Source organism: Diplotaxodon limnothrissa, linkage group LG12 (assembly GCF_057381915.1).
Source record: "Diplotaxodon limnothrissa isolate DT_005_m linkage group LG12, D_limnothrissa_male_GT1.1, whole genome shotgun sequence".
NCBI lineage: Eukaryota > Metazoa > Chordata > Actinopteri > Cichliformes > Cichlidae > Diplotaxodon > Diplotaxodon limnothrissa.
Window position 1 is genome coordinate 11,779,167 of NC_140607.1, and position 25,257 is coordinate 11,804,423.

Genomic DNA, 25,257 nt, shown 5'->3' on the forward strand with positions numbered 1-25,257 from the left:
CAGGCTGTGCTAAAAGCAAGCCCCATTCTTTCTTTTGAAGATTTCATTCCTAAATTTCGGAATGTTTTTGAGTCTAACCCTGATGTTGGCTGCTCATCAAGTAAATTTGCAATGTGTAAAAATTGATGACCATGTCCGCAAACACAGGTGAAAATTTAACTTTCCCAGAATGCTCCTGGCTCTTATTCTCCCCCGCACTAACAATGTCCCAATAATGTCCCTCTGTAAAGTATTTTAAGTCATGGCCCTGGATGGAAAAGGACCTCCCTGATATCACACAAGACTCAGACTGTCTCACTCACTCTCTCTGGCAACCACACTGAAGATGTGAGCTTCTATGTGTTTGAAGCCCTTCTTACTCCTCTGGTCCTTGGTCATCCCTGGTTACGTAATCATAATGATTACGTAACCAGGGATGACCAAGGATTCAAGGTTACTTTATTTATACCTGTAAGTAAATTTGCTTGGTGGAGTATGCCCATGATGTCATGACATGCCATAGAAGGTGAGCTTGTCGTATGGCATAATCTATGCAGTTGGCACTGCCACTGGAAGGCTACCTATGCTATCCTGCTAAGGACCATGGAGCAAAATAAACGTCTTACCAATCGCAATAGAATCCCAGTGCCGGTCTACTGTCCTGTACTACGTGGGACTGGAAGAAGGGCAACTTTCATATTCTACACAGTGAGTCTTCCTTGGCTTGCACATCAAGGTTTTGTTTTTTGTCTAGCTCTCCCTTGTGTTTCCCCTCTCTCCTCTTTTTACGGGTTCCCAACTCTGGCCAGGCACACCTGCTCTAATCACCCACATGTTTATCAAGAATCCACTACTTAAGGTAGTGGATGAGGATAACTCTTTGTTTGGTAATTGGGCTAATCGGTTAGCTGAAACCCTGGCTCCTGCTACTCTGTTTTTGCTCGGATTTTGACTGTCTGTTTCCTGTGCACAGGCCCCTGGATTTCCTTCCCTGGTGTGGTGCGCTTAATCCTCAGTTGAAAGGGAGTGTGAACTGTAAATTTTGGATGTGTTGATTCGCTTTGTTCCTGGACTATTTCCCTTTTCTTGTCTTACTGAACTGTGATCTCCCGAGCGCTGTGCTAAAGTCTACCATCCTATTAGCCTTGACAATGGTCAATCCACACTATCCATCCATCCATCCATTCATTCGCTTCCGCTTATCCTTTTCAGGGTCGCGGGGGGCGCTGGAGCCTATCCCAGCTGTCATGGGGCGAAAGGCAGGGTACACCCTGGACAGGTCGCCAGTCTGTCGCAGGGCTAACACATAGGGACAGACAACCATTCGCACTCTCATTCACTCGCACATTCACACCTAGTGGCAATTTGGATTATCCAATTAACCTATCCCCACAAGCTGCATGTCTTTGGACAGTGGGAGGAAGCCGGAGTACCCGGAGAGAACCCACGCAAACACGGGGAGAACATGCAAACTCCACACAGAAAGACCCCGGCCTGATGGTGGAATTGAACTCAGGACCTTCTTGCTGTGCGGCAACAGTGCTAACCACCGTGCCACCGTGCTGCCCGTGCAATCCACACTAATACTTTCTAAAACGATGTCTCAAAGAAAAATATTTTCGGATTAAAAGTTTTAGATATAAAACATCCACGTACATATATTTCAGATGACCATTCCTCAAGTGGGTAAATCTCCACAAGATGTAAGCGCTAGCATAGATAACAAAGATATTGAGAAAGTCTAATTTGAATTAACAAACAGTAGTCAAGGATGTTTTGTGTTCCAGATAATGACCATGTAATGAACTGTTTACATATAAATATGAATAAACAATTAACACATTCTGAACCATATGCATGATTTGATTTGTTGGATCAAGCAAAGTTTAAAGTTTAAATTTTTCTGCCACACTGGATTTGACGTTTTTGTTTTGACAAACATTAACTTTTTTTTAGTCACAAATGTATTTCCCAGTATTTATCAGTAGGCAGGGATGATTGTCTCATCAAGCCTCACAAAATGATGTTTTCTGAACATGTGTCACAGCCAATCAAAGTGATTTCGCAACAGCTGAACACTAGGGAATGCTAGTATCCAACCTGCACAGATCTAATAGCTTTGGAAATACTATTCTGATATTTGTTAAGATGGTGTTTGTTATATCACAGAAGAGTTGAGCATTGGCTTTGGTCTGCAATCTCAGAGAACCATTCTAGCTGAGTTGTTTTGTGCTAAGCTGTTACATATTTCTGCTTTTTTTCTATATTTGTAATGATATTTTGTGGACAAAGATTTAATATGAACATCAAAAATGCAAAAATGTATTCTGTGTGTTGAATATTGACACAGGATGGAAGGATTTAGACTGCATACTTGTAAAGTGGTCCTTAATGTAGCTAAAGGAAAACCACCCACAATTCTTGGGAGTCACTACGATGCAGTTTATCAAGTCAGGACAAACATTAAAGGAAGTAGACTTACGCTGTGATGGAAATGTTAGCAGCTGACATGGGGCTGACTTCCTTTACCTCCTTGGCCTTCTGGAGGGCAAGTTTCTTATTAATAGCCTCCTCTTGCTCCTCTTCATCCTATAGGTATAGAAAAAAACATACATGGACACATATTTTAACTTGTGTTTATTTCAGGACTATAATAAATAACAAGTTGTCACTCAATACACTGAGAAGTCCTTTATAATATATTTATTTTACTGTGACCATTGTTGATAGAAGGTCCACTATTAAAGAACAAGGCAAATTTAAGTCTAGCAGGAGCATTCAGAATATGGATATATTATAAGGGTAAAATCACTGAAGATTACGAGGTTCTTTTTTCTTTTGCCAAAACCTGGGCTTGCCATCTTAGGGCATTTTGACATCAATAGCATCTTTAGTCTGTTCCAAATCACTTTTCCTCACCTTTTACATGTAATCTGGTTTTCTTTCACACAGACAAAAATCGAACACATGGCACAAAGAGATAAAAGGACAAGTTTGATCTAAACGGACTAAACACCAACAGTGTGAAAACACCCTTAATTAAACCTCTGAGGTCTAAGCCACCTATTGATGACACCAGCCTTCACCCTAATTCTAACTCTAACCCCCAACAATAAGAATATATCATTTTTTGTCATATTAAATAGTGAAGTTCTGGCAATCAGGGACAAATAGATAATTCAAACTGAAACCTTTCCCTTTTAATTATTAAAAAAATCTATCTTGCCTTTCTTCTAAATATAGCATAGGTTTAGACCTTAGTTAAAATCAGAATTGTGTTTGTTTGTTTGTTTTACATCAAAAGCTTTAGGAATGATGATAAAAACAGAATAATTTTATAATATAGAATAATAAAGAATTTTTTTTCATTTTTGTGACAAAAAAATTAATATTTCATAAAAAAAATCTTTATTTCATGAGAAAATATCACAAGCTATACCACAAAACAAAACTAAAAGTAAATATTGCAACCCAAATAGAACTAAATTCTAAATTTCTACTCAATTACTACTCAAGTTAGCTAAATATATGCATGTGTTTCATTTTCAAGACCTGCTTTAAATGGCTACCATTTTGACAAGCGCAGCCCCGGAAGATTCTGAAAACTCTGGTTAAAATTTAGAAGCAAGATATGCATATATTTAACAAAATTATTTTCTCAGTTATAACTAGAAAACAATAACATTAACTATTTCACATTATGTATGAAAAAATGAAAGTGGGTCAACCGACCTTTGTTTAAATACATATGTTGAAAAGTATTTGATATATGAAGCTAAGTTTTCAGAAGTATCATTAGTATATTATATATCTAACAGGATAACTTAGAATCATAACATTATAGTGAATATGGTTTAACAGAAAATGATAACTGTGAAGATTATCAAAAAATGATCATTTGAAATGAAAATAAAAAATATGCACATTAACTAAATTAATTAATTAGAGTACCATCCAGAAACAGCCAAATTTGGTTCTACTCTGATTACACTATCTAGCAATATTTCTTATTCTTTTGTTTTTGTGATACACTTTTCCTTCAGAAAAGGCTTGAAAATGCCTAGAACTTCATAAAAAATATTTTATGAACTATCCATCCATCCATCCATTTTCATCCGCTTTGTCCGGGGCCGGGTCGCGGGGGCAGCAGCCTAAGCAAAGAGGCCCAGACCTCCCTCTCCCCAGCCACCTCCTCCAGCTTATCCGGGGGAATACCAAGGCGTTCCCAGGCCAGCCGAGAGATATAATCTCTCCAGCGTGTCCTGGGTCTGCCCCGGGGCCTCCTCCCGGTGGGACATGCCTGGAACACCTCACCCAGGAGGCGCCCAGGGGGCATCCTTGTCAGATGCCCGAACCACCTCAGCTGGCTCCTTTCGATGTGGAGCAGCAGCTGCTCTACTCTGAGCCCCTCCCGGATGGCCGAACTTCTCACCCTATCTCTAAGGGAGAGGCCAGCCACCCTTCGGAGGAAGCTAATTTCTGCCGCTTGTATCCGCGATCTCGTTCTTTCGGTCACTACCCACAGCTCGTGGCCATAGGTGAGGGTAGGGACGTAGATCGACCGGTAAATTGAGAGCTTCGCTTTTACACTCAGCTCCCTCTTCACCACGACGGACCGGTGCAGCGTCCGCATTACTGCAGCTGCAGCCCCAATCCGTCTGTCGATCTCCGGCTCCCTTCTCCCATCACTCGCGAACAAGACCCCGAGATACTTGAACTCCTCCACTTGGGGCAGGAACTCATCCCCGACCCGGAGTGGGCACTCCACCCTTTTCCGGCTGAGAACCATGGCCTCAGATTTGGAGGTGCTGATCCTCATTCCCGCTGCTTCACACTCGGCTGCGAACCGCTCCAGTGCGAGCTGGAGGCCCTTACCCGATGAAGCCAACAGAAACACATCATCTGCAAAAATCAGAGATGAGATTCTGAGGCCACCAAAGCGAAAGCCCTCCGCCACTTGGCTGCGCCTAGAAATCCTGTCCATAAAAATTATGAACAGAACCGGAGACAAAGGGCAGCCCTGGCGGAGCCCATCACCCACCGGGAACGAGTCCGACTTATTGCCGGCAATGCGAACCAAGCTCTTGCAACGGTTGTATAGGGATCGAATGGCCCGTAGCAATGGGCCAGACACCCCATATTCCCGCAACACCCCCCACAGGACACCCCGAGGGACACGGTCGAATGCCTTCTCCAAGTCCACAAAACACATGTAGACTGGTTGGGCAAACTCCCATGCACCCTCAAGTATCCTGGAGAGGATAAAGAGCTGGTCCAGTGTTCCGCGACCAGGACAAAAACCACATTGTTCCTCCTGTATCCGAGGTTCGACTAACGGACGAACTCTCCTTTCCAGCACCCTGGCATAGACTTTCCCAGGGAGGCTGAGGAGTGTGATCCCCCTGTAGTTGGAACACACCCTCCGGTCCCCCTTCTTAAAGCTGGGGACCACCACCCCGGTCTGCCAGTCCAGGGATACTTCCACTGATCTCCACGCAACATTGTAGAGGCGTGTCAACCAGGACAGCCCTACAACGTCCAGAGCCTTCAGGAACCCGGGGCGGACCTCATCCACACCAGGGGCTCTGCCACCAAGGAGTTGTTTAACTGCCTCAGTGACCTCGCCCCCCGGAAATTGGCATTCCCTGCACACCCTCACTACGCGTTTAGGTGCACCGGGTCTGTCAGGTGTCCTACCCCGCCACCTGATCCAATTCACCACCAGGTGGTGATCAGTTGACAGCTCAGCCCTTCTCTTTGTCTGAGTGTCCAGAACTTCTGGTCGCAGGTCTGGTGATACAATTACAAAATCGATCATCGACCTGCGACCTAGAGCGTCCTGGTGCCACGTGCACTTATGGACACTCTTATGTTCGAACAAGGTGTTCGTTATGGCCAAACTGTGATTTGCACAGAAGTCCAATAACAAAACACTGCTCAGGTTCAGATCAGGGAGGCCGTTCCTCCCAGTCACGCCCCTCCAAGTCTTGCTGTCGTTACCCACGTGAGCATTGAAGTCTCCCAGTAGGACAACAGAGTCTCCAGGTGGAGCACCCTCCAGCACCCCCCCCCCCCCCAGGGACTCTAAGAAGGCTGGGTACTCTGAACTGCCACTTGGCGCATAAGTGCAGATGACAGTCAGGACTCGTTCCCCGACCCTAAGGCGCAGGGATAAACCCTCTCATCCACCGGGAAGAACCCCAACGTACCGGCAGCAAGCCGAGGGGATATTAGGATACCCACCCCAGCCCGCCGCCTCTCACCAGGGGCAACTCCAGACTGAGACAGAGTCCAGCCCCTCTCCAGGAGACTGGTTCCAGAGCCCAAGCCATGCGTAGAGGTGAGCCCGACTATATCTAGCCGGTACCTCTCAACCTCACGCACTAACTCAGGCTCCTTCCCCACCAGAGAGGTGACATTCCATGTCCCAATTGCCAGTCTTGGCAGCCGGGGGTCAGTCCACCAGGGCCTCCGCTCCTGACCGCCACCCGGCACACAATGCACCCGACCCCTATGGCGCCTCGTGCGGGTGGTGGGCCTGCGGGACGATGGGCCCATGTCTCCTCTTCGGGCTCTGCCCGGCCGGGCCCCATGGACTAAGGCCCGGCCACCAGACGCTCGCCCTCGGGCACCCTCCCCGGGCCTGGCTCCAGGGCGGGGCCCCGGTAACCCTATCCCGGGCAGGGTAAACTGTTCCCTCGATGTCCTTTTCATAAGGGTCTTATGAATCGCTCTTTGTCTGGTCCCTCACCCAGGGCCAATTTGCCATGGGAGACCCTACCAGACAACATAGCCCCTGTTATTATGTTCATAATAATGAACATAGTTCATTATTATGAACTAATAATGGCATAACACAAAAATTGGCTTTTGTATTACACCAGGTGTTATAGCATTAGCAGGGGACTTTTTCTGAGAAATCCCAGATAGTCAGCGTTATAAGCATTTGGCCAGTTGACATGGAATGTCCCTGAGGGCTAAGTAAAGAAGATTGCAAGAGTTCTTCTACACCTTCCAGTTATCTAAAGAACTCGATCCTTAATCTAAGGATGTCCATCAACCTACTCATCCAAGATTATGACATCATAATGATTACATCATAATCTTGTCAGTGCTGTGTCTTAACCCTCTGTCATCACACCATGGCCCTTTATTTAGAGAAAACAGGCATAAAAATAGATCAAAAATCTGACTACCTTTAGTTAAAGTTAAGACTGAGGATGATTCAGAGGATTAAGAAAAAATGAAGTAAAAGGCCATGGAAGATTTTACTAAGGGTGAAAAATTAAATGAAATATATAACAATATATCGTACCTTAGTGAGCTCCTGGGCATTTGCAAGATTATCAACAGCAATGGCCAAGAACACATTGAGGAGGGTGTCTGGTTATTTATGTTCTCAGGAAAACACCAAAGGATTGATAAACACAGAATCAGTATTTACAGGTCCAGCTAATCTTCAAATCAATAATAAAAACTTTGGCAGGGCTATAAAGCTGCCTGGTGTCAACAAAGAGAATCTATCTTGATATATGAGGCAGGATACAATTTCCAAAGAGAGTAAGTACGATGAAATAAATGGAAGAGAACATTCCCCCATGCACACCCCCCTGGGATTCAATCCCATGGTACATGACTGCGTTCCAGTCCTCTCCAGTTAGGATCTGCAGGGGAGACAGAGACTGCTTTAGGGGTCCAGTTCAGTGGTAGTATGAAAAAATATAACATGACTTAATTGATCTTTACCTGGAAGACGGTGAGAATGGCTGCTGGGAATGTGTCAAAATTGGTTGTCGGTGTTTCGTCTTCAAAATTAAACCTGCAGGGAGATGAATAGTCTCTGACTGTGATTAGTCTACAAAGCCTCAGCACTATACCTCTCACTCATCCTCCACCTCCTGCTGTATTGAGCAACTTATTGTCCTCTCAATTACACTCCTGTAAATTATTCCAAATATATATGTTTATCATTAAATTTGAGTCATCTGAGGCTGTGGGACCTCGTGGTTGATCACTGACTATTTTTCCTTCTCAAATTTAAGAGGCTTGTAGTGGTGTCTGTCAACTGGGACTTAATTACTTCAAACCCAATGTAGGCAAAAGATAATCATGCAGGGTTCTTGGCTAGCATTGCGTTAGCATGCTGTTTGTTCAGAGGCTTGCAAAGAGCCAAAGTTCTGTTAGCAGTATAACGTGTTTTGTTTTTTTTAATTAATCATTGTTTCCACTTTGCTGTCAGTTATCCTTTTGTGCAACCAAAATATATGTAATATTCACATCTCCATTTCTCAATCCTTGTATCTCTGTATTGCTTCACCATTGTCCTCCACCTGCACACCAACCTAAATCAGTTGATTGTAGTGGTAGCGGTATGAAAAGGGGGGTGGAACAAGACGCTTGGACACTGATAGCACGTCGCGCTCACAGAAACGCAAAGCAGGAGATGAAGCATAGCTGAATATGTTTCCAAACCAACTTCATTCTGAGCCAAAGACTAGAAAATATGCCTCTGCCTTTCTAATATTGATGGGTCGGTCGCGAACGAAATGGCTCTTAGAGCCGGATCTTTGAAGTGAACGATGTGAACCGGCTCCTTATTGGGAGCCGTGGATTTTTTTGTTTGTTTGTTTTTTTCTTTCTCCTGCCCTCTCTTTCACTTTTCTTTGCTTCACACTGCAAGTCACCCTTGTGTTTGCGCTGAGCAGAGACGGCAAACAGAGCCTTGCGTTTGCGCCCCTCCCCCCTCTGCACAGCACTGAGCTGAGGGGGCTGGGCGGTAGTTACACTCGCAACAGCAGTAGCACACAACAAGAGCAGGAGGGAGAGGGAAAGAAAGAGAGCCGGGAGCAACAAGAGACAACACCGTCACATTGGAAAAGTACAGTAAAGAAAATGAGTGACACAAAGAAAAGAAGCAAAGTCTGGAACCAGACGTCAATCTTATTGACAAAAAAAAGGCAGAGTGTAAAGTCTACAAGAAAAGGATATCATATAGAGCCAGCTCCACAAACAACATGCACAGGCACCTAAGAACTGTCCACCCATCAGTGCAATGGGAAGATAAAACGCAGTCAGTTGAGTGTGATATTAATATTTCTAAATGCCAACCTTTCCCTTAATTAAAGATCTGGGCGTTCTTTTTTTCCCCATATTTTAATTTATATTTTATTGTTTTGTGGTTTGCAGTGTTTTGTGTTGTTTCACTTTGAATTTGTTTAAAAGGAAAAAGCTGAAAATTTAAGTAGTTAAAAGTTGAAATGTATGAAATGTAAATAGCTGGTTTCTGTATTTTATAATTTATTTATTACATTTTATGTGGCGTGAATAAATAAAAGTATATTTACAGAGACAAAACACGTACAAACTCCAAAACACAACGGAAATGCTCCAGGATGCTAGGGGCCGTGTTGAGATTTTGTTACCTAGTGGCTACACAAGCCAGGAAGTACCAACAATCGGATTGGGTGTGTGGTAGTAACAGGTAAATGAAGTTTTTTTTAAATAATTTGAATATATATATATATATATATATATGAGTGTTTGTGTATTAATACAAAAACAATAGACGTATGAATTCGATTGTGTAATTTAAGTGATCTAGGTAGCTCTGTTTTGGAAGTTCAGTTAACGCTAGAAATGTGTTTTGGAGTTTGTACGTGCTTTGGAATTTCTAAGTGCTTTGAAGTTTGTACGTGTTTCGTCTCTAGGGACCCCCATAAATATTTATATATAAGCATACATAAAGAAAACCACGTTTTTTTACATTACTAATTCCTTTTGTGCATAATTTTATATTGTTGTTGATAATTAATTAATTAAAGCAACAAAACAACCTGAAGAGGCGGTTGGGAGCCGAAAGAGCTGGCTCTTTTTAGTGAGCCGAGCCGAAAGAGCCGGTTCTCTAAAAAGAGCTGGAAATCCCATCACTACTTTCTAAATGGAGGGACAGTAACTGCGTGTGTATATGTAAGCGTGTAAAACCTGAAGACAGTAAGATTAACAGTAACAGTATTTTGTCTCTATCTCCCATTCTGCAATTCATCTCATGTAAACGTGGCGCACAGCGTGACGTGAAAAAAGGCACATACCTTTGACGTTGCGTGATGAACTCTGTATTCCTCACCCACACGTAAACGGAAAAAAATGAGTTTTAAAAAAATCTCAGTTTTTGGTGATAGGAAACGCCGTTTACGTGTGGACGAAACAGCTGCGTTTTCAAAAATATCCGTGTTGGTGTGGAAGTATCCTAAAAGAGTTAGTAGTTTATTTTATTACTACCTGTCATTTGTTGCAGATTACTTGTATTTGTTGAATTGTTTACTAAATGTTTGAGGTGTGAAAGAAACCGCAATGGAGCAAAATATGGGTGTGTGTGTGGTTGGAGGATGTGTTTGTGCATGTGTGCATGTACGTGCAACAAGGGGGGGGGGGGGGGTCGCGAACATTATTCTTGTAAAACAACCCCCTTTGTTTTACAGGAAAAATGTTCGCAAACTTTTTTTGCTAGGCCCCCCTGCCTAGCAAAAAAAGTTTGGGAACCACTGGTCTAATTACTGGATTTAGTACAGTAATGTGCTCCATCATTGCCTTACCGAAATGCTGCTCCAGCTAATTTTTCCTGCTTAGTAAATCCTGCCAAGAGTCTTGTCATTAGCTGCATCACAATAAATAAATAATAAATCAGCAGAAAAAATCTACTCACTGGCCACCAAAGAGCTGCATACCCAGCAGAGCAAAGACCACGATGAAGAGGAAGAGCAGAAACAGCAGGCTAATAATGGACTTCATGGAGTTGAGTAGGGATACCACAAGGTTCCTTAATGAGTTCCAGTACCTACACAAAGACACACCAGTATGAATCCATTGTGTAATCCGGTTTTACAGAACACAGACAAACATTTCCATTTACTCACTTGGTGACTTTGAAGATCCGGAGCAGCCTCAGTGCTCGCAGGACACTGATTCCAAATGAAGCCCCGGGCTTCATGGCTGCCCAGACCACCTCAAAAATACTGCCAATGATCACCTGTGAACACAGTTTGATAAATCAAAACCGTCTGAATTTCTTTCTTCAATAATTTGCTACATTTCTTTTCTATAGAACTAGTTCTGAATCATGCTAGTTTCCCTATAAATGTTCTCAAAATGCACAACAAATTGACGAAACAGTCAACTGAAGTGGGCAACTCACCCCGAAGTCAAAACAGTTGAAAGAGGAGTGAAAGTAGTTCTGGGGTCCAAGACCATACATTTTCATGGACATCTCCACCAGGAACAGGCCCAAAAATACAAACTCCGCAAGGTCTGTCCAGAAGAAATAGATATAGCTGATTCTATAGCAGCTATGCCAACAGTGAATAAGACACAGAAAGAGACTATTTGTGTATTACAAAACGCTGTTTGAGTCATGTGTGTTTACACGTGTTGCTGCAGCACAGAACTACAGGAATTAGAGTACTAGTAAAAAAAAAAAAAAAAAAAAGCAGATACAGGCAACGGCAATTTTGTATGCAAGAAAGATGATCTCACCAGGATCATAATAAAGCTGGTACTATAATTCTAATGGAATGCTTCAAGTGAATGGAAGGATGATGAGCAACATGATCTTTAAAGCCTCAAACCTCCACCAGCATCCAAATATGGCACCAACAATCTTAGTTGCAGCTGGCTGTAATATGTTATTTTTGGACATTAACATTATAAGTCAACTACACAAATGTAAGAAAAAAGTCAAAATATAGTTGTACATTTGAAAATTTAATAAATATTTCTTCATTTTTTTATGCACTTCATTTGGAGTGCTTAATGTTAGGGTGAATTAAATTATTTTCATCCCTTTTCCTTTTACATAAAACAAGATGACATAGCCTAAAACATAATGTAACAGAATGGCACATTTTGAGAAGAAACAGCAGAGTGACCTAGTGTTGTTAGTTATGCAGCAATCTTCAAATTTGCTCATGCTTTTTGCCCTCTATACAGGGAGTGCAGAATTATTAGGCAAGTTGTATTTTTGAGGAATAATTTTATTACTGAACAACAACCATGTTCTCAATGAACCCAAAAAACTCAATATCAAAGCTGAATGTTTTTGGAAGTAGTTTTTAGTTTGTTTTTAGTTTTAGCTATTTTAGGGGGATATCTGTGTGTGCAGGTGACTATTACTGTGCATAATTATTAGGCAACTTAACAAAAAACAAATATATACCCATTTCAATTATTTATTTTTACCAGTGAAACCAATATAACATCTCCACATTCACAAATATACATTTCTGACATTCAAAAACAAAACAAAAACAAATCAGCGACCAATATAGCCACCTTTCTTTGCAAGGACACTCAAAAGCCTGCCATCCATGGATTCTGTCAGTGTTTTGATCTGTTCACCATCAACATTGCGTGCAGCAGCAACCACAGCCTCCCAGACACTGTTCAGAGAGGTGTACTGTTTTCCCTCCTTGTAAATCTCACATTTGATGATGGACCACAGGTTCTCAATGGGGTCCAGATCAGGTGAACAAGGTGGCCATGTCATTAGTTTTTCTTCTTTTATACCCTTTCTTGCCAGCCACGCTGTGGAGTACTTGGACGCGTGTGATGGAGCATTGTCCTGCATGAAAATCATGTTTTTCTTGAAGGATGCAGACTTCTTCCTGTACCACTGCTTGAAGAAGGTGTCTTCCAGAAACTGGCAGTAGGACTGGGAGTTGAGCTTGACTCCATCCTCAAGCCGAAAAGGCCCCACAAGCTCATCTTTGATGATACCAGCCCAAACCAGTACTCCACCTCCACCTTGCTGGCGTCTGAGTCGGACTGGAGCTCTCTGCCCTTTACCAATCCAGCCACGGGCCCATCCATCTGGCCCATCAAGACTCACTCTCATTTCATCAGTCCATAAAACCTTAGAAAAATCAGTCTTGAGATATTTCTTGGCCCAGTCTTGACGTTTCAGCTTGTGTGTCTTGTTCAGTGGTGGTCGTCTTTCAGCCTTTCTTACCTTGGCCATGTCTCTGAGTATTGCACACCTTGTGCTTTTGGGCACTCCAGTGATGTTGCAGCTCTGAAATATGGCCAAACTGGTGGCAAGTGGCATCTTGGCAGCTGCACGCTTGACTTTTCTCAGTTCATGGGCAGTTATTTTGCGCCTTGGTTTTTCCACACGCTTCTTGCGACCCTGTTGACTATTTTGAATGAAACGCTTGATTGTTCGATGATCATGCTTCAGAAGCTTTGCAATTTTGAGACTGCTGTATCCCTCTGCAAGATATCTCACTATTTTTGACTTTTCTGAGCCTGTCAAGTCCTTCTTTTGACCCATTTTGCCAAAGGAAAGGACGTTGCCTAATAATTATGCACACCTGATATAGGGTGTTGATGTCATTAGACCGTACCCCTTCTCATTGCAGAGATGCACATCACCTAATATGCTTAATTGGTAGTAGGCTTTCGAGCCTATACACCTCGGAGTAAGACAACATGCATGAAGAGGATGATGTGGACAAAATACTAATTTGCCTAATAATTCTGCACTCCCTGTACACTTTAATACTCTGATTCCACAGAACAGGGGCCTGAAAACTGAAGACTCTGCCTCTACTTCTCCCTTTAAATATCCTAGGAACTACAAGTAAGCCCGCACACTGAGAGCAAAGTGCTCAGTTGAGGTGATACTGTACTATAAGGTCTTTAAGACCTGCTGGCGCCTGATTATACAGTACCTTCTATGTGAGGAGAAGAATTTTAAATTGTCTTCTGGATTTAACAGAGAACCAATGAAGAGAAGCCAATAGAGGAGAAATATGCTCTCTCTTTCTAGTCCCTGTCAGCACTCTTGTTACTGAAGGCTTCGCAGGGAGTTTTTAGGACATCCTGGTAGTAACAAATCACAGTAGTCCGCTCTAGAAGTAAGAAATTCATGAACTGGGTTTTCAGCATCACTCTGAGACAGGATGTTTCTAATTTTAGAAATATTGAAGAAGAAAGCAGTCCTACATAATTGTTTATTACAGTATGTACATTGAAGGACATATCTTGGTCAAAAAACTACTCCAGGATTCTAGAGGCCAAGGCAAAGCCACCCAGAGTAGGGAATCTGGTTAGATACCATATTTCTTAACTTAATTCCCTGGACTCCCATTATTCTTACTAAATGTCCAATTAGTGCAAAATCAAGTTAAAACAAATCCTTTTTATGCTATCAAAGACATACTGGTTCTTGTCAATCATGATCATTAATGGCAATTTAATAGATGTTTACTGTGTCAAGTTAAAAGACATTGTTCAACCTTTAGCACCACTTATTACAGACTTGTGAGTGTGTGCACATATTGAGCCTATATGTATATGTTTCATATTCTGTGGATTTTAAAAAAAATTAAACCAAATTCCAGCTTGTGCACCCAATTCTTGCTTTTTAAAGTCATTAAATGTGTATGTTGTACAACAATTCCATCCAGGCGAAAGAACTAAGAGTTAAAAGAAATCACTGAAGGCTCAAAATTACCATGACATTCATTCCCATAACGAATGAATGTAAACATCTGACCACAACTGTAATATTGATTTGTTATAACATTACTGGTAAGACGGAACCAACAGGTGTAAGCTATCTACTTTAGGTGGTAAAGAGTGGCATGAGTATTTATGTTTTCATTTTGAATGGCACACTTGCAGTTACTTTCATGTAAATACTGCTTCAACTGTTGATAATGGTCCTCTTCGTGGTTTAACTGGCTAAAAAGCGCTCCATCTCAACAATGAGTAGAGAATCACTTGAAATCCATTTTGACAACTATCATGTTTCAAGCTGTATCATGGCCAAAATAAAATAATAAAGCCATCCATGCACTGATATGAGAATTTTTTATATCAAGTAATGGCTAAAATACATTTAATATTAAGCAACTAGTAACTATAGTTAAAATTGATTTTGAAAACGTACAGGTCCATGAAAACATACAGGATTACAAGAAAATTATTTAAAATGTATAGAACTGTTGAATACTTACATAGTGCATAGGTAAGCCACTCAGGCTGGTCATAGTGTACTATAGCTACACACAGTGTATTTAGGCCAACCAGACATAACACTGTCCAGTAGAAGCTCTGGGATTTAACCAGACGCCGGATGGTGAAGCGAATCCTCTTCTCTTTCCTCCTGAAGTAAGATGAACTCTCATTCTTGCTCTTCACACTTGCCCGAGCATATGGCGACCCTGGGGGGGCAGTTGGAGCAAAAGATACAAAATTGCAATAAAGTTACCAAGTCTAAAAATGAGGTGCTCCTTCCAAATCAAGATATGTTTGATTATTATCAGCTAGAGCCATGGATCTTAAAGTAGATTAAGACTGATCATTCTTACTGACAGATTACAGAATTGGCTTAGTATTCCTGGCACTTCTCATTATATTTATCCTCATCTTTACTTTATTTGGCCCAGACAGCTAAGGAGGTCTGCTTTTACACTTAGCCCAAGGTTAACAACATCAAATCAGCTGTTAGGAAGCATTGTATTATTTTTGACCAGTGTTTGTTTTGAATAGCACCTCTCAAAGATCATCCAGTCTTATTTCTTTAATTTAAGAAACATCCCAAAAATCAAACTGAAACCCAATAATATGTAACTTTTAGTACGCACTAGTGGTGGGTTTAAAAAATCGATTTCCCAATTCAAATTGATTTTAGTTTGAGCAATGTGATATCGATTGATTAAATCCTAAATTGATTTTTAAACACAAATGTATTTTGGCAGAAACACCAGAATCTCAGGTTAAAGCTTACAAAACTAATTCTAGTTTTTACCCTCAAACAACTAAAACAGCAAATGAGAGCAGGTAAACGGATTCTACAAAAAGACGCAAACACAAAGAGCATATCCCAGTTTACCGGGCATGCCGTCAAGTGCTGAACGCCATCTCACAGTACATCTCACAGATTCTGGAGTGGAGCTGCAGGTTTTGTCCCTCTCCAACCAAATTTAACTGAACAAGTAGCAAAAGAAGATCAAAACTACGCTTTACATTTGATAAACATTGTCATGAATTCCCTCTTACTTTTGCTTTTACATCCCCCACCGCTCTCACTCTCAGTGTACTCAGAGGCCAATTTACCATCAAAAAATTGTATTTTCTGCATTATTCACTTACTTATTGTGCTTCCAGGCTTATTACACACCAATTTACTGTTGTGCACAGTGCTTGTTTGTTCAAAAATGACCTCCAACGAGAAAGCATGATTCATGCTGTTCAATACCAAAGAAATTTAAATTTTTACAAATTATGCCAAATTGCAAAGCGCTTAGCTTTGTCTCTAATAAAACCTCTGTAACTTTCAGCAGCATCAGGTAATGTTCATATATTGATTCATGGTTTTCTTCTGTTTTTTTTTTTTGTTTAATTCTTTCTTGTTCCTATTTAGCCTCTACTATATTAAACTTTCAGTAACTTAAATTAAGCCCAAATGTCAAGTGGGACTGGACAAAAAAGGAAAGGAGAAAAATGGTTCCATTAGAATTTCATTACTGGCACAGGAAGACTAGTGGGATAATCATTTCCTGTTCTATTTTAAACCCGACCTGTCATGATCCTGGGCCATGTTGGCCCAGCATTCTTAGTTTTCATGTATTTTTGTATTTTGTTCTTTATTTAGGCCATGGCTCCTGTGTTGCTCTGTTAAGTTGTTCCTTATTTGATTTCCCCTTGTGACTTTTATGTGCATGTCTCCCTCAGTTCAGTGTCGCGACTGTCTCCTCCCCGAACATGTGTGCCTTTTTGTGTTCCCTCGGTCCTCAGTTAGCATTCCCAGTTTAGTTCTGTTTCTTTGTGAAGCCTGCAATAAAGCAGTGATTTTGAGTTCAGCTTTTTGTCTCCGTGAGTTTTGCGTTTAGGTCCTCATCTGCCTCCACACAGCCAGTTTATGACAGTACGACGCGACCAGTCATGGACCCAGCAAACTCCTTATGGAATCGGCAGCGTGCAGACTCCGCCTTTCCTAACGAGAGGAGAAGGCAGGAGGCTCGGCACGCCTGGGAGCGCGAGTCTGCCTTTTATGCAGGGCTCTAGAGTGCGACCAATTTGGTCGCAAATGCGACCAAATTTTTCAGTGGTGCGACTAAAAAAAAATATTTGGTTGCACCTGTGCGACCAACTGTTCGGGTAGCAAAAAAAAAAAAAAAATCTGCAAACTTCCCTGTGGTCAACAACAGACACACATTATGCCCCTATCGTGGACTAAACCAATCAGAGATAATAAGGGGTGGGACCTCTCTGATTGGCCGTGGTCCAGTTGAAAGTGCAGGTGGAAGTGAGAGGTGATTCCTTTGGAAAAATAAACCCCCACGTATAAGCTTAAAAACACTACAAAAGACCAAGGATAAAGGAGGACTAGAACTGCCTAACTTTCAGCACTACTTCTTAGCCAACAGGCTTCAGTTTATCTCAGGATGGCTAAAACATACCCTCTTAGATGAACCTTGGCTAGATGTAGAACAAGCACTTTGCAATAATCTAGAGATCTCAGATCTACCATTTATCAGCTCAAACATCCAACGACATGAATGCTTTAAAAGCATCAACATCAGCTCTTCTCTGACAGCATGGTGGGAGTTTCTAATATTGACGGCGTCTTCATTAATCCCATGCAAACGTACACCTATCTGGAACAACCCTGACATATTACAAAACAATAATATGATAAACTTTTCAGATTGGAGTGGTAAAGGAATCAAATATTTAGAACACATACTAGAAAGAACAGAATTTATTTCATTTGACGGACTAGTTACACAATATGGGATCAACAAGAAAAGATTTTTAGAATATCAACAAATTAAATCCATAGTAAAAAAGAAATTTAAACCGGGTCAAGTTGAACTACAAACACCACCAAGTGTGGTTCAATTTCTTACTCTTAAAACCCCCAAATTACTATCCAAAATATACAGAATGCTTTCTAAAACAGATGAATCAATATCACTTCCTATTGCACAATGGGAAGCGGATTTATTAGTTAACTTTGACCTAAACTTCTGGTCTCAGATTTGCTTAAAAACCTTTCATCTAATTAGAAATCCCAGTCTTCAATTAATTCAATACAAAATATTACATAGAGTGCACTATACAGGTCATCGGATGTTCAAGATGGGCTTTACGTCTACCAACAACTGCTCACACTGCCAAACCAATTCACCGGACAATTATATCCACGCTCTTTGGTTCTGTCCACCAGTTCAGAAGTTTAGCGCGAGATATGTGAAGACTTATCGAAATGTCTGAAATGTAACATTCCAACTTCCCCCTTAGTGTGTTTGTTGGGTAGCTTAGATAATGTCACTTCAGAAAAGAATATCGCCCATATGCATAGCCAAGAAAACAGTCCTCATGAACTGGAAAAATAAAAATAATCTTAATTCTAACCAATATAGAAATTATCTATTAGATTACATTAGTCTTGATACAGCCTCTGCCATCACATCAGATCAATTGCTCTGGGCTCCTTTGATCAGCTCCATCACCTAGTGGGGGTGGGGGGTCATAGTTTGGTCCCGCCTTTACTGTTGTGATTGGTGTGGGGGTAGGGACAGGCTTAGGGCGTCGGGGGGTTCCCCGGAGGCATCTTCCTTGGGGGGCTCAACCCGGGGTAGCGGTCATGTCCGGTTAGGGGCTCTGTTGGCTCTCAGGTGACTGTTTCCTCGCGGCTGCGTGCAGCGGGGTTAGGGGAGGGTCTGTGCTGACGGACGTGGGTTACTGGCTGCCCCTGGGTGGGTCTGGGATGGGCGTGAGGTTCTGGGGTCGCTCCGTCTCTGGGCTGGGGCCCGGGCCGGGCCTCGGGGGCTTGGGTCCTGGTTGGTGTGTTGCCGGGGTTGTGGGCGGGTGGGTGCATGGGGGCCCAGCCCTGGAGCAGGGTGCCGCCGGTGCATCGAGCCACCTGGGGGGCTCTTCAACTGGTGGGGGAGATTGTCACATCTTGCAGGAGCTTTCCTCTCTTCAGGAGCTCTCTCTGCAGGAGGGGGAGATACAGGAGAGGTGGAGGAAGATCTCAGCCTGGGTGTTTATTGTCTTATGTAGTCTGGAAGATGAGTGGATGGTGGGGTGGGTGCAGTTTTCTCTGTGGTGGGGTTGGGTGGACTGTCCCGGGTTCTGTGGGGCCGGGAGGCGCTGCTGCACTGTTCCCTCTTCCCGCTCCACCACAACCACCCACACATGCAGGACCTTGGAGTAGAGGTATGTCACCAGGGTGCAGAGGAGGCTACCCCCCCACCCCCCCTCTGTCCCCTTCTGGCTGCCTCTGCCTCAATTTTATCCCACAACTTAGACATTCACATTACTCACACTCTCATTACACATACATATAGGATCTTGTGGGTGGGCACGATACACGGAATCCAAAGTACCATCAGGGTGTAATAATAATAATAATAATGGATTGGATTTATATAGCGCTTTTCAAGGCACCCAAAGCGCTTTACAATGCCACTATTCATTCACTCTCATACACTGGTGGAGGCAAGCTACGGTTGTAGCCACAGCTGCCCTGGGGCAGACTGACAGAAGTGAGGCTGCCATATCGCGCCATCGGCCCCTCTGGCCAACACCAGTAGGCAAGTAGGGTAAAGTGTCTTGCCCAAGGACACAACGACCAGGACAGAGAAGCCAGGGATCGAACCGGCAACCTTCCGGTTACAGATGCAATTCCCAACCCCCTGAGCCACGGTCGCCCACGGAATCCAAAGTACCATCAGGGTGTACACCTCACCCCTGGCGTCGTTGCCCACCTCTCAATTTTAAATACACGTAGACATTGAGGGCTAGCAGGAGGGACCATGCGCTTACCTGCTGCTCTCTGGCAGGTAGCTCCATGCCCTCCTGGGTTTTAAATGCACCTTAGAACACACATGCATCAACACTACAATGAGCGGGTGGAGGGAGGTTTGGAGTCTTCTCTCACCCCCATTCTCTGCGGCCTGCTGGAGCGGGGGGCTAGGAGGAGGAGTTGGCCGTCCGACTGCGGTCTGGAGTGTGGGGCCTCCCTGCTGCTGCGGAGTCGGGGCGGTCTGCCTCCCCCCACCGCAGGGAAAAGGGTAACACCACCTGGGTCTGGGTGCAGTTCCCCCCTCCAGGGGCAAGGGTACCTAGACCCGGGTTTGTAGAGTAAGCTTGGGGGGTGTGATCGTGTGTACAGCGTCTCTTTATGTCTGTCTCCACGTTGGTTGAGTGTGGAGTAAGTGCATATGAGAGCATGAGGGTGGGAATGGATGTTTGTATATGTGTGTGCCTGTATGTCTGTGTCTATATGTCAGGTTGGGTGTCAGGCGCCACCTCTCTGGGGACATCTCAGGCCCTCCAAGGTTTGGAGGCCTATCTCCCCCTACCACCACTTCCCCTGCCAGTGGCGGACTGCTGGAGCCTGGGGCTCGCTCGGGCCACTTCGGAGGTGGGGTTCCCCCGGCCTCTCGGCCTGGGGCTCGGTCACTCAGGCACGGCTGGCTGCCGGCGGAGCTCACGTGCGCGTCACTGCAACTCCCCCTGGCTTCTGCTCCGCGGCTGCCAAGTGAGCCCTCATCTGGGACTCTCCTCAGCTCTTTCTGGGACAGTGGCGCGGCTGCCCCTCTGTTGGTCTTCCTTGGTCTCTTGTGTTCTGGGGGCCTCTGGATGTCTGGAGTCTTGATCTCCTCCATACCTGCTTCATGCCCTGGAGGACGGGGCTGTGGCCCCCCCACACCCTCTAGCAGATCATTACATGAAGGAACCTTTTAAAAAAACAAGCGCGTCCATGCTCATAGGTGTACACACGGGTGATCACACCCACAAACTACACCCTTTTTGGCTCCTACCTCAAAGCACACTGTGTTCTGTTGATCTTATGTGCTGCACAATAATGTTTAATATTTAGTATTTACTGTCATATTCCCATATATCATTGTGATGTTGTTTATTCTATTACTCTTGTTCTCTTCTGCTTGTTTTCTTTTTTCTTTCTCAGCAGGTGATCCAGGTGATCGATATATGCATTTTTTTTCTTTCTTTTTTTTTCTGCCCGTTCTGTTGGTTTTTGTCTTTTGCCCTTCTCCCCCGTCCCTCTTCTCAGCTGTTTCTCTTTCCCTCTTTCTTTCCCCCAGTCAAGTCTGTCCCGTATTCAGTAAGTGAAAATAAAATTTAAAAAAAAAAAAAAAAAAAAAAAAAGGAAGTGAGAGGTGAGTAGCTTGAATAAAGTGATATCAATTTATTAAATCCTGAATCGACTTTTAAATATAACTGTGTTTTGCCAGAAACGCCAGATTCTCAGATTAAAGTTCACAAAACCATTTCAACATCAACCAAACAGCAAATGAGAGCAGGTACACGGATTCCACACAAAGACGTAACACAGAACGGACCGACGCATCAGAATCAACTTTGTCTTTCTCGGCTTTCTCACCCGACGGCCCGTAGATGGACACGCTGTCGGAGCTTAGCGATTCTGATGCGTGCGGTCCGCGCTGTGTTTACGTCTTTTTGCGCTGATTCTGAGCTGCAGGTTTTGTCTCTCTCCAACCAAAATTCACCGAGTCAGCAGCAAAAGAAGCAGCAATGTCGTCATGAATTTTGCTGTTTTGCTTCCACAACAATTAAAATCACACTTCATGCACAGCTAGCTCTCTCTCTATCTCTCTCTGTACTTCAAGAACAGTTTCCCGTCTCCAATCTCTGTTTTCTGTATTATTCATTCGCTTACTACCCACCAGTCTACCGTTGTTTACAGCACTGTAGGCTGCTGTCTTTTTCTTTTCTTTTTTTCACTTAAATGACCTCGGACAAGAAAGCCTATTTTTCTGTTGTTCAATACTGAAGAAATTTAAACTTTATATGCAGAACATTGTAGAATATTTTTAAGGTTATCTGCTATAAAAAGCCAGACCAGACTCCTTCATGTTTTTCTGTGTTTTATTCTCAGTTACTTTCACACAAAGGCATCTGCTGTGATATTCACAATTCTGAAGAAGTCAGTACTGATAAATGATCAGAATTATAATATTTCTGACTGTCTGAGGCTAAGTTGAATCGAATCGGGACTTTGAAAACTGGAATCGAATGGATTATAGAAATCAGTGATGATATCCAGCCCTAGTGAGCAGCCTAGCACGACAGACGTGGATGTAGCTGTAATAGGAAAAGAACTATTGCTAACTTTTCTGTTAAGTTAAGGCCTGATCCTTCTGAAATTCATAGCCAGTGCTCGGACACGGTGTCATCAATCTTTGAATGCTGAAAAAGCACAGTGTATCCAGAAAAACACATTATATAATATAAATTATTCTAAAATTTGTGTGCGCAAGCCTGTGTGCCTTTCTGTGTTCCCTCGGTCCTCAGTTAGCATTCCCAGTTTAGTTCTGTTTCTTTGTGAAGCCTGCAATAAAGCAGTGATTTTGAGTTCAGCTTTTTGTCTCCGTGAGTTTTGCGTTTGGGTGCTCATCTGCCTCCACACAGCCAGTTTATGACACGACCTCTGACTCATACTGTATCACCTAAGTGACTACATTATCCAGTTTTATGTTTGTCTCTACTTAGCTGTTATTGACACTGTATACTGTACAACAAGCCTTATCAAATTTATTTTAAAACTTTGCAATATTTCTTTTAAATTTAAGCCAAACTCAAGATGGAACTATAACTCAAAAGTTAAAATCTGTGTTTTTCAAGAAAATATGTTGACCTCAAATCAAAATGAAGAATAAGGTAAAGTTAAAGTATTTTGTGGCGATTATGCATTTAGTCATTTAAAAATGTTGTTGCTAAAACCACCAGTATTCTTCATTATTCTAAAGCCATTTTTCATTAACATGCTACTTTTATGAAAAGCCCAATAGCCTGCCAGGCCTAAATTGACTCCTATTTGGTCTGATTTAGGAGTTTTTGATATAAATTATTGTCAATTAATTAAAAAAATTAAGGATAATGTTTCAAATCATGTATATATCAGGATAGAGTTTGGTGCTCTCCTACTTTAGTGTATAGCCTTCTGAATTTGACTGTCATGGGCCTGTCTGGGGGCCCATGTGTTTTAGGTTTACCCTGGGCTGGCGATCCTTGCGGGTCACCCTGCCCAATGGTCTAGTTAAGCATATTCTGTTGTCGTGTGTAGTATTTTGTTGTTCTATCTCCTTTTTTCCATCTCCCTGTAATGTGCATAAAAGTTGATGCTCACGCCCCCGGAAATATTGGGCGCCGGGTGATCCTTTGACCCAGAAGTGTTCTCGTGCTGGAGGCAGCCACACCTGCTGCTCGTCAGCCGCCGCCAGCTGCTGCTGATTACCGGCATCAGGAGCGTCTTATTTAACAGTGTGGCTGAGGTCCAGTTGACACTCGATCCTTCAGTTTACCTCGTCAGTACAGCCATGGACTTGCTTTTGAAAAACCTTGCTTTGAAGACGGATTGCCTAGCTGACTTATTGTGTTTATCTTTACTAGGAAACAGGAGCAGAGTCACAGATTGGATATGAGTTTGGATATATGCCATTCCAATGTTCACGGACGCGAGCACTGTGTGGGGATTTTGAAGATCACCACCTTGGGGTGTATATACAAGTCCAGTTCCAGGACTTGTATATGTTTTCCCTATTGTTTTTCACTGTAGATACAGTAAATTCACTGTTTTCTCTCTGAAGAGACCTGTGTTTGGGTCCGCTTCTTAACACCTTTATGTATGTTTTCCGCCCCGGACCAAACACAGTCTTTAAGCAGTCAAAGTGCATAATCTACATGTGCAAATTAAGCTAAAACAGCAGCACCAGATACTGCAGTGACTTGAGTTAAAGCATTTAAGACCTGTAATAGATTTAAGACCCGATTTAAGACCCGGGCAGCACGGTTAGCCCTGTTGCCTCACAGCAAGAAGGTCCTGAGTTCAATTCCACCATCAGGCCATGGTCTTTCTGTGTGGAGTTTGCATGTTCTCCCCATGTTTGCGTTATCCCCGGGTACTCCGGCTTCCTCCCACAGTCCAAAGACATGCACTTTGTGGGAATAGGTTAATTGAAAAATCTAAATTGCCCATAGGTGCGAATGGTTGTCTGTCCCTGTGTATCCCTGTGACTGGCGACCTGTCCAGGGTGTACCCCACCTCTCGCCCTATGACAGCTGGGATAGACTCCAGACCCTGCAACCCTAAAAACGGATAAGCGGAAGTGAATGGATGGATGGATGGATGGATGGAGATTTAAGAGCCTTTAAAGACACAGAAAGCCCTGATAAACAGTATAATCTTTTTCATCCTCTACTTATGATTTTCTTATTTCACTTTCTGTTTTTCTGCAATCAGCTTAACAGAATTAAAATAACACCATCTACCGAATGATGTTTGTCAATAGCAAATCTTAACTCCTTTTCAAGTATCCATTACATAGTATTGATTTAAGACAGTATAAGCAAGCTTGACTGATGCTTGATTTTGCAGGTCTTGACAATGATTTTCAGTACTGATTGGGTTTATAGATAAAACTATCAGCAACAATATTAAAATTAATTTTGGGTTGATACCCTTTTTATTACCAAAGCATCTCTGACTTATTAAGGAAAGGGTCTATTGTTATCTCCTTTAGTGTCTGATATATTAATCTTGTGGGTTCAGTGGGTCTCGAAATTAGGCTTGTTGTGGTGCATCCCTGAGATCATCTGGGAAGTGTGGAGGCCAACTAAGTAAGGCACTGACTCTTTTTTGTTCCCTCAGAACATTCCTATGCAGTTTGTGCTGTGTGATGGGGAGTATTGTCCTGCTGCTGGAAGGCACTGCTGCCTACAGCAAAAGGGTTTCCTGAACATGACAGCAAAACTGTCTGAAACGATTACAGACTGTTCAGTTCAATTCGATTCTATTTTATTCACAAAGCTGTAGTGTCATTTCAAAACAACAGCTGTGTGAATTAACTTTATATTGAAAGATAAAGAGATAAATATGAAGGTATCATATTTGTAAACTTAAATTGATTTTTGCTATTCTTTGATTTGGCTTTTGATAGTATAAGAAAAGTATCAGTCTCTATGGGAATGAGATATTGGAGGAGTGGGGAGGAGCAAAACTTCAGAGATGCATGTAAAATGTAAACTCAAACTTTGGACAGTCACATTTTGGGGTGTTTGATAAATTCGTCTAGAATTCTAGAAGTGAGAGCTGCTCCATGTAAAGTGTGATGGACACAATTTCTCCCAAAAAAGTCCAGTGTTTCCAAGGATATTTCCCAATTATCTATGAAGCCCACTTCATTTTTGGACACCAGCCAGAGAGCAAGCAGTTTAAGGACA

At 42.7% G+C, this 25,257-nt stretch overlaps 1 protein-coding gene across 1 annotated transcript in view; it reads right to left on the minus strand.

Annotated features, from left to right (window-relative positions):
* The window catches only part of LOC146620904 (voltage-dependent N-type calcium channel subunit alpha-1B-like), a 149,221-nt gene that overhangs the window by 20,778 nt on the left and 103,186 nt on the right, over window positions 1-25,257 (minus strand). The window contains 8 exon segments of the mRNA XM_085367722.1: window positions 2,462-2,568; window positions 7,295-7,362; window positions 7,526-7,643; window positions 7,726-7,798; window positions 10,682-10,813; window positions 10,893-11,005; window positions 11,171-11,283; window positions 14,991-15,208. Of these exon segments, the coding sequence (XP_085223848.1) occupies window positions 2,462-2,568; window positions 7,295-7,362; window positions 7,526-7,643; window positions 7,726-7,798; window positions 10,682-10,813; window positions 10,893-11,005; window positions 11,171-11,283; window positions 14,991-15,208 (942 nt within the window).